At 57.9% G+C, this 9,924-nt stretch overlaps 1 protein-coding gene across 1 annotated transcript in view; it reads right to left on the reverse strand.

The window, feature by feature from the left end:
• TRPV4 (transient receptor potential cation channel subfamily V member 4) overlaps positions 1 to 9,632 on the reverse strand; it is a 27,738-nt gene extending 18,106 nt beyond the window's left edge. The window contains exons 1-2 of the mRNA XM_032398004.1: positions 9,595 to 9,632; positions 2,272 to 2,688 (exon numbers count right to left, since the gene is read on the reverse strand). Coding sequence (XP_032253895.1) covers positions 2,272 to 2,657 — 386 coding nt within the window. The 5' untranslated portion in view covers positions 2,658 to 2,688; positions 9,595 to 9,632. The remainder of the gene's footprint in view (positions 1 to 2,271; positions 2,689 to 9,594) is intronic.
• Between the last annotated feature and the right edge of the window lie 292 nt (positions 9,633 to 9,924).

Consider the following 9,924-nt stretch of genomic DNA (forward strand, 5'->3'; position numbering starts at 1 on the left):
CCATCCATCCATCCACCCATCCACACACCCACCCATCCACCCATCCATCCATCTACCCACTTACCCAACCAGACATCCACCACCTGCCATCCACCCCCTCCATCCACCCATACACTCTTCCATTTGTCAGTTACTGAGTACTTACTAAGCCAGAGACTAAAAGAGACAAAGAGAGTGAGAAAAGAAAGGAGGAATGCTGGACTAAAAGATAAAGCAACTCATTCATTTATTCAGCCATTCATTCACTGATTTATTCATTCAACAAACATTTGAGACAAATGAGGCCATGCACACCGGTGCTGGGTTCAGGGCCCCCCACACAGTGGACACAGCACACGTTAGCTGACATTGAGGCTCTTAATTTAGCACCCACTGTACGTCTGGAGCCTGTGCAGGGGGCAGAAATGCTACAGAGGCAGATGGAGAAAGGACTCGACCCACAGAGGCTGGGACTGGGGAATCTGAGAGACAAAGTAAGGAAGAAAATGGATATTCCCTTTGTCATTGGACAAACACCACTTGGGCATCTACTGTGTGCTAGGTTTTAAGACAAATAGCCAGGAGCAGCTAGAATCCTCTCTGTTATGTCCCCACCCACCCAGCGCTGGTGCATATGGAGCACAGGAAGAACCTGTTAAATGAACGGAGGGTAGAGCAGAGAAAGACAGAAACAGAGACAGGCAGGGAGCAGAGGACAGCGGAGGGGAGCCGAGGGGGAACACTGACAGCGTTGGGTGGGAGGGAGGGGAGACTGAGTCAGGAGGGGTGGCAGGGGCAGAGAGAGCCGGTAGCAGGCCAGGGGACGTGGACAGCTGCTCTCCTTCCCTCCTCGGCCCCCGGCCCCACACTCCCCACTTGGGGCAGGGCCTCCAGCGGTGGGGTGCCAGGGGAAGAGGCGCCCTCTTGAGGACGGGGCGCAGACTGCGACAACCCCAATGAGAGCACCTGGGCAGCCCCCATTTTATCTGCTCCTGAATCATGAACTTGGAGCCAAAAAACGAAATGAAAAGAACACCCTCACCCCCCATACCTCCTTAGGTGGTGTTCGGGGTCTCTGAAGACCTCAGCCACTCATGGCCACAGCCCCAGTTCCTGCACAGCTCCTCCTGTGGACTACTAGCCCTGTCTGGGGTAGGGGTGCAGTGAGGGCTCGAAGGAGGGGTTCTGAGGGAGGGGAAAGGGAGCATGGAGCCCATCAGCTTCCAGCAGGACCTGCATTTTCGGGACCTGGAAATGCAAATGTGCCTCAGGTCCAACCACCCTGGGCATTAGCTGGAGGAGGAAGGGCCTCAGAGTCACCCCTGGGACCCCAAACCTGGACACTTGGGGAGCTTTGCTGTCCTCTGAGCAGATGGGAAGCACATTGTCCAGCAGCGTGTGGATGACCACAAGGCCTCGTTCCCTGGGCATGCCCAGCCCTTCCAGCCTCGGGCCCTGGTACGTGCACGTCCCTCCACTGGAACACCTTCCTCACCCCGTGTGGCCGCTCCTTCTCATCCTTAGTGTTGGACTGAAATGCTGGCTCCTCCAAGAAGCCCTCCTGGACTACCTTTCCTGGATCAGCTCTTCTCTCTGCCTCAGCACCTCCCCCAACCCAAACTGTATGTTCACGTGTCTATTTACTTGCTTAGTACCTGGCTCACCCTCCAAAATGAAGGTGCCAGTGAAGGCTACTCAGGGTCTAAACTCAGTTGGAGCGGGATCTGGTGTGGCTTACCCCCAGAGCCACGGGGCCAACCGCACTGCCTGGCACTTGGGGGGGTGCTTGAGAAACACGCACTACATGCATCAGTGACTCAGTGAATAAAGAAAGGAGATAGCTCCTGACCAAGCAAGGGATTCATCCAAGGGCGTAAACGAGTCTGTGATCGTCAAGGAGGACAGGCAAGGATCAGGCAACAGAGGGCCGTCTCCCGACCTCAAGACTGTCCTCCAGATACACACAGAGGACTGAGAGGGGTCCGTAGGGGTTTTCGTGGGTGGATGGCTGGAGCGATCGAGGAGGACAGAAGGGTAGAGAGATATGTGAATGAGTGGATGATGGACGGATGGATTGGACAAGTGGATGAGCAGGTGGAAAGACGGGTGGCTGGATGAATGAATGGGTAGATGGTGGATGGATGGACGGTGGATGGATGGATAGATGGGTGAACAGAAAGGTATATGGAAAAGTGGACAGGTGGGTGAACAGACAGGTGAACGGATGGACAGATGGGTGAGGATGGATTGGACACAGAGGAGACTATCGGCCAGGCGGCCAGCAATACTCACTCGATGACCTTCTTCCTCCACCGCTTGTTGTCACTGGGGTGGTGACGATAGGTGCCATAGTCAAAGAGCGAGTCCATGGGTGCCTTCTTGGGTCCAGGCACCACCGAGGACTCATACAGGGTGGACTCCAGGAGGTCGATGGGGTTGGGCACTCCCTTGCGGAAGGCACCCTGGAACTTCATGCGCAGGTTTGGTCGCCCGTCACCCGGGCCGGCAGGGCGACCCGCGTCAGCTGGGGAGGGGGAAGGGGAACCATCCTCCCCCTCAAACAGGTTGGCCAGCGAAGAGAGGGGGAAGGCCTCGCCGCCGGGGGTGCCGCTCTCATCCCCGGGGCTCTCGGCCACCTCCCCAGGCCCTGTGTGGGGACCTTCGTTGGGATCCGCCATGCCGGCCCGGGACCCGTCTGCGCTGCTCGGCCTGCAAGGGAACGGGAGGGGCATCGGGCGGAGCCTGGCCGGAGGTGGGGGGTCCAGGAAGCCCCCTCCCACGTGGGCAAACAGCACTGCTGCCAGCGCTTCAAAGCCACCGTTGTAATGACAGGGGTGCGCGGTGACCACTCCCAGATGTGGTTGGCTGCCGGCCCCGGGCGAGGGCTGTGACAGGCACCTCTTTTAGGGACCTGGAAATGCAAATGTGCCTCAGGTCCAACCACCCTGGGCATTAGCTGGAGGAGGAAGGGCCTCAGAGTCACCCCTGGGACCCCAAACCTGGAGCCTGGGGCTTACTCCTGCCCGACCCGGCCAGCTTTGGAGCCCCACAGAGCAGGGTTCAAATCCGGGCTCCACACTCAGCAACCGCGTGGCATTGGGCAAGCTGATTTCACAGCCTCGGTTTTCTCACCTGTAAAATGGGGGCGTCCAAGCGGAGAGCATGCATCCCCGTGGTCAGCGCAGCGCCTGGCGCACGGGAAGCACTGACTAAGATATAACCGTTAAACGCAGGCTCCGGGCCCAGCAGGTGCTCAGAGAACAGGCGCGAACCCACTGTGTGAGCCAGCGTTCCTCCAGCTCTCCTAGCGCCATCCTTATGACTCCCCTTTTGAGAAGGAGGAAACTGAGTTCCTAAAACTATAGCTGACTTGCCACAGTGCAAAACCTCAGCTCCCCAAGGCCGAGTGCTGCTGGTCCCTTCCCTCCCCTGTTGGTCTGGCTAACTCCTACCCACCTGTGTTCCCAGCTTAACTGTCCCTTCCTCCAGGAAGCCCTCCCTGACCATCTGTCCACGGGACTAGTTCATTCCCGGGCCGTGAGCACCAGGAGGCAGGGGATGCCTCTGTCCCATTTACTCCCATGTCCCCATCACCTAGAAGGGTGCCACACGGACAGAGGTATGATCTGTTCCCGTTTCTCAGATGGAGAGACTGGAGCTTTACGAGGGGCAGCCACACAGTTTCTAGGGAGAAGAGCTGGACTTGCACCCAGGTCTCCCTAGCTCTGGGCCCAGCGGTTAACCAGGAGCAAGGACGGGGAGGAGCAAGGCCCCGCGGGCTGGCTGGCAGGCCTCGGCCCTCTGCGGCACACTGCTGGGTGGGCGGGGCTGGGCACTGAGGCCCAGTTTCCTGGAACTTTCGCCATCCCACCCGGGCTGCAGGGAGATGTCTGAAAAGCTCTCTTTTCTAGCTCTTCCTCTCCTAAACCAACACATGAGCAGTGGAGCGAATAAACACTGGTTCCTGCCTTGTTGGTTTTGTGACTGCCAAGAGAGAAGGCTGAGGCCAGAGAGGTGGGGGCACCGCCAGAGGCCTCTCTTGGGGGGTACAGCGGGGCTTACAGAGGGTCAGTGTTCCGGCTGGGGACTCGCCCTTCTCTGGGCCCCAGTGGGGAGGGAGAGCCTGGACTCTGGAGTTATTCAGGCCTGGGTTCTAGGCTCAGCTGCTAGTGACATGCAGTGTGACCTTGGGAAAGTTACTTTAGCTCCCTGAGCCTCAGGTTCCTCCCCTTTAAAATGGGTGCAGGGGCGCCTGGGTGGCTCAGTTGGTGACGCATCTGGCTCTTGGTTTCGGCTCAGGATATGATCTCAGGGTCATGAGATCAAGCCCCGTGTCGGGCTCTGTGCTCAGAGGGCAGTCTGCTTGTCCCTCTCCCTTTTCCCTCTGCCCCTCCCCTCGCTCTCTGTCTCTAAAAATGAGTAAATAAAATCTTTAAATGAAATAAGATAAAATAAAATGGGTACAGGGCGCCTGGGTGGCTCAGTCTAAGCATCTGCCTTCAGCTCAGGTCATGATCCCAGGGTCCTGGGATCGAGCCCCGCATCGGGCTCCCTGCTCCGCAGGAAGCCTGCTTCTCCCTCTCCCACTCCCCCTGCTTGTGTTCCCTCTCTGGCTGTCTTTCTCTCTGTCAAATAAATAAAATCTTTAAAAAAAAAAATAAATAAATAAATAAAATGGGTCCAAAGGCAGCAGCTTTTCACAGCTTTGCAGGAAGAATTCAGTGAGGTCAGGCATTTCCCGTGCCAACCCTGGGAATAAACTGGGGGCTGCCGATGATTCGAATCAAAGGAGGAAGGAAGGGTTAGGAGCACAGGTGCTGAAATCAGATATACTTGGTTCCTATCTTGGCCCTGGACACCAGCAGCTGTGTGATCTTGGACAAATCACTTCCTGTCTCTGGGCCTCAGTTTCCCCCCTTGTAAAACCAGGGTGACCACACCTCCTCCTAGAGATCTTGGGGGATGTCAGATGGCTTTGTTCTGCAAGCATAGGGAGCATGTTGAGGCAGGGACAGGTATCCATTGGGTGCAGCCATCAAGGGGGAAGATAACACTTCCCAGGGCACAGCCCTGTCCACCTCATTGAGGACCTAGGGGTGAGGGGAGGGGAGGCATTGGGGGACATGCCTCTGCTGTCAACACCCTCCCAATTACCATACCCCTTTCCCCACTAGAGCACCCAGTGAGGAAAGCTCCGGCTTCGGAGAGCTCCCAGCCCCCCACCATGCGTGTACCCCCTCTCCTAAGGAACCCCAACCCAGACGGCATCCACGGTTTCCGAGGGCTCCATGATAAGGGGTCTAAAGTCAGCCAAACCCAGGTTCAAATCTCCTCTCAGCCACTCACTCCTTGCTCATAGCCTTAGGCAAGGCATATGGGATCATTATTAGTGTTTAATTATGATGAAATAAAAATTACGACAATGCATAGGAGAGTCCCCACCACCAGGACTGGTCCAGCCCAAAACATCGACTGTGTTGAGGTTGAGAAACCCTGCCCTGGAGGCTCTCATTCCCATGTTACAGATGAGGATCCTGAGGGTCAGAGAGGCTAAGTGACTTGCCAAGGCCACATAGCAGGATAGCACCAGAGGCAGGAGCCAAATCCCAGCAGCTGGCTGCCGAACTTGAGCTACCATAACCCCTCGGGTGACTGGGCCCGGCCTGGCTGCCAGGCACCACGTTGACCGCTTACGGTGTCTTGTTCAAGCTGCACAAACACTGGGAGCTAAGGATTATCACCACCAGCCCATGCTAATCTCTCTGAGCCTCAGTTTCCCTACCTGTCAAAGGAGGGTTGTGGTGACAGCATCTGGCCCGTGGGGCTGCCGTGAGATGAGGCAGATCACGGGTCTCTTGGGCACCTAATTAAGCACTAGATGAATGCTTCCGTCGTCATCCTCAGTGTGCCCTCCTCATCCTCCTCCCCACGCACAGGCACGGGCAGAACCGCAGCCCAGGAGAGCCCGGCCAACCATGCTGGGCACCCACTCCCATTTTACAGCTAAGGGAACTGAGGCTCCCAGAGGCCACCCAGGGAGCAAATGGCCACGACGACGGCCTCTGGATCCTCAGCCTGCGCTCCTTCCACACCGCCCAAGCATGTACACACCAGGGAGCACATACACACGCACACACACACGTGCATGGCCGGCTCTGTGCCCTGTGACAATTCTTCCCCCAAACGCTACCCTGTCCTCTGTGGTCGGGGAAGGAGTTCCCTCCCTGTTCTAATTTGCCCTGTAGGCTGCTATTACACGTTCCAAACCCATGCCAGGCTTGGGACGGAAGGGGCTGAGAGTCCTCGTGGGCCGCCTCTGCGCGGGAACGTCGTGTCTGTTTATCCGTGTCTTTCCCCGTGTGGAACCCCCAGGGGCTCGATCCTCCCGGGAAGGCCTTCGCAGCGGGCAGCACCGGATGGCATCAGGGCACTCAGGGCCCAAGTGGGGACATCCCCACACGCTGGGTGTCCCTGAAAGCAGTGGATTTCCCCCGGTGTTTTAAGCACTGAGCACAGCTTCTGAACATAAAAACCAGATTGCAGTCCACGCAGAGGGTGGCTGGACAGGATGAATGGAGGGGGATCTGAATCTCAGGGCCCAAGGAGCAGGATTAGAAACCACTCATCTATTTATTTACTCACCAAATGTTTACTGAGCACCTTCAGCGTGCCAGGTACAGGGGACTCCGAGAAAAGTCCCTGCCCGCCTGGGGCTGATCTTCTGGTGGGGAACAGAGTAAACGGCTGGACAAAGCAAGAAGCAGAGTCATGTCCAGGGGTGTTCAGGGTGTTCAGAGCGGTATAGGCCAGAGGGGCGCAGGAGTGACTGAGTTAAGGGGTGCAGAGGTCCCTAGCAGGGTGAGGAGACACTGTGCTGAGCCAGGGTCCCCAAACCTCCCTCTCTGCCCCGACAGAGGCCCTGGGATTGCCAGGAATGCAGCCAAAAGCCACTCATTCTGCTCTGACAGACGGGGGGCCTCAGTCGGGACAGGCAAACGCACTCTCTCCCCTGGAGGGGCCCCTGGAGGGAGCTAGTGGGGCATGGAAAGAGTGTGCATCTTGGTCAGACAGATCAGGGGGTCGGCTCCCCGACCCACCGCTCTTGAGCTGCGTGAGCTTGAGCAAGTGACTTAGCCTCTCTGCACCTTGCTCTCCTCCCCCGTCCATAGGGATCTTAACTGGGTCGTTGTGCGAATCGTACAAGTCAAGTCAAGCCCCTGGCACAGAGTAAGCAGTCAATAAACAGGGAACTACAAGCCTAAGTGAACAGCAGGTCCCCTCTCTCTGAGAATCTCAGGTCCAACGCGGGGTGGAGGTCTCGTGCACCTTCCACCCACCCCCTCCTCATGCAGAGGGTGGAAGAAGGGGCCCATCCTCACCACCGCCCGTGGCTTTGCCTGATCTCATGGAAACCCTGGCACATAGCCGTCAAATCCCATCCTCCTGATTCCATGACCCAGGAAAGCTGCTTAAATCCCGTGGCAAGTTTGGGCGTGCAGAGCTGCCCTACCCCAGGGGGACAAATCTCAGGGAGCTAGTTCCTCCCTGTTCCCTCCCTCCTGGGATCGATTCACTCCGACAGGCATCTGTTGAGCGCCACCTTTTTGCAGGGCACCCAGGGAAGCATAAAAGAGTGGAACCTCACAAAAGAGTCTGGGGTCGGGGGAGGGCACACGGCTTTATCCCCCTCTTGACCTTTGCCAGGGCTTGTCCCCACTTCCTCCCCCTGGCTCGGTTCCCTTGCTCGGGTCCCCTCTTCACAGGCACCTCCTGTGAAAAGCCTCCCTGACCTCCAGTCTCAACCGGCTCCCTCGTTCATTCTTAGAGCAACACGCACCTCCCTTTAGAGCACTTGCCGTGATTAAGCTTGTACATTGACTTACATTACTCCTTTAGTCACCTTCTCTCTTCTCTGGAGCCTTAGTTCCACGAGGGAGGGACTACAGTGTGTCTGTTATCTCCCCAGCTCCCAGCACCGCGCTGGGGCAGAATGGGACGTCTGTAAATATTCGTTTTCTTGAACTGTAAGGCAGGGGCCCTCTGAAGTCCCCGGGAGGGTGACACCCATGCCAGGTATGGGCAAGCAGCGCTAATCCCGACGGGGACAGGGACCGGCTACAAGGAGGAGGGCGTCTGGACTGGGGCCTGACAGCTGGAATGGGGGCAGCAGGGTCCGACGAGAAAATTCAGGGGGTGCTGGGGAACAGCAAGGGCTGAGGCGCTGGGACAAAGAAGGCGGAGGAAGAAAAGATGGGTGAGTGGGGTAGGGGGAATGCGTAGGTGGGTGGGAAGCAGGTAGACCTGGGGGGAGGTGTGGGGCTCCCAGATGGACCCAAGGCACTTCCTCCTCCCTCCATCCTGGGGCTCCGTGCCCAATCTGCACCCCCCTCCCCCACTTCCTGCGGTCCCCTGGAATAAACAAGACTGCGAGCACCTGTCATTCCAGGTCAGTCTTGGAAGGGCGGTGTGGGTGGGGAAGGGGTTAGAAAAACAGGGATCCTGCAGAGACAACACCAGCTCTGTCCAACGCCCCCCACCTTCCCAGTAAGGAAACTGAGGCTCAGAGAGGCGGAGTCACTCACAGTGTTGCCCAGCTCCGGGGGGGGGGGCAGGAGTCACACTTGTGTGGTCCCCAGAACCTGTGCCTTCAATAGACACTTTACAAGGACTGGGGACTCCAGAAGGGAGGGGTGGAGGCAGGGGGTGGAGGAGGGGGTGCTGGGTGGCTGGTGGGGACCACAGGCCCCCGAGGCAGATGGCCGGCTCACCAGCTGGGTGGCCCTGGACAAGTCACCTGGCCTTCCTGTGCCTTGGTTTCCTCACTCGTACATGGTGGACGGCCAGAGCACCTACCCCAGGGAACTGCTGTGGGCTTAAATGAGATAAATGTAGGGGGCCTGAGTGGCTCGGTTGGGCACCTGCCTTCGGCTCAGGTCGTGATCCTGGGGTCCTGCGATCGAGCCCCACGTGGGCCTCCTTGCTTAGCGGGGGGCCTGCGTTTCCCTCTCTCCCCCTGCTTGCCACTCTCCCTCTCTCTCTCTCTGTCAAATAAATAAATAAAATCTTTTCTAAAAATGAGATAAATGTATGAAATACTGACCCCAGGACCTGGAGGAGAATGCACGCTCCATAAAGATTGGCTGTTGTTAGCAACATCGGTATCACTGTATTATTATTATTATTATTATTATTATTATTAATTATTATCAGAGGGTAGATGAACAACCAGACGGAGGACCAAGAAGGTATGCCTGCCCGGGAAGGCGGAGTGAGTGGCCGGGCCCAGAGCCTGGGACCCACAGCCACCCCGGAGCAGTCCCTGCTGGGTCCAGCGGGCTGGGAGCTCAGCCCCTTGGCCAGGTGAAGCCCCCGGCCTGCCAGGGCCCCCGCGGGCGGCGCAGCGGGGAGCATCACCCATGCCAGGCACCTTCCCCAGCCAGCCTGTGTTTACCTAGCAGGTCTCGGCCCAGCCCGCTTCCTGTTTGCTGCACAGTGGCCGCCTGTCCGGGGCAAACAGAGCCCCAGTGTCCTGTCAGGTCCCCCCGCCCCCCCACCCAGGAGAGTGCCCCTCTCAAGCTCACACCACCCAGGCGGGGCGAGGCCGGGGTGACTCACCAGGCCCCACGGGGGGCTGGTGCGGCCACTGCAGTCACTCGCTGGGTCATCCTGCAGGTCCTCGGCTGGAGGGCTTCCGACCATGCGCACAAATACCCCTGTGAGCTTTCCCGGGCAGCCATTCACTTCCAAGGGTCCCGAGGCCTGGGCGGGAGCCACCAGGAGGTGGTGTGGCTCAGTGCTTTTAAGAGCATGTCCCGTGCGACACAAAAGGCCACACACTGTGGGATTCCATTTACAAGAAATGTCCAGAATAGGCAACTGCACAGAGACAGAGAGCTGATTAGTGGTTGCCAGGGGCTGGGAGGGAGCACGAGGATGGTGACTGCT

This window comes from Phoca vitulina, unplaced genomic scaffold (genome assembly GCF_004348235.1).
Source record: "Phoca vitulina isolate PV1807 unplaced genomic scaffold, GSC_HSeal_1.0 scaffold108, whole genome shotgun sequence".
In the NCBI taxonomy this organism is placed as follows: domain Eukaryota; kingdom Metazoa; phylum Chordata; class Mammalia; order Carnivora; family Phocidae; genus Phoca; species Phoca vitulina.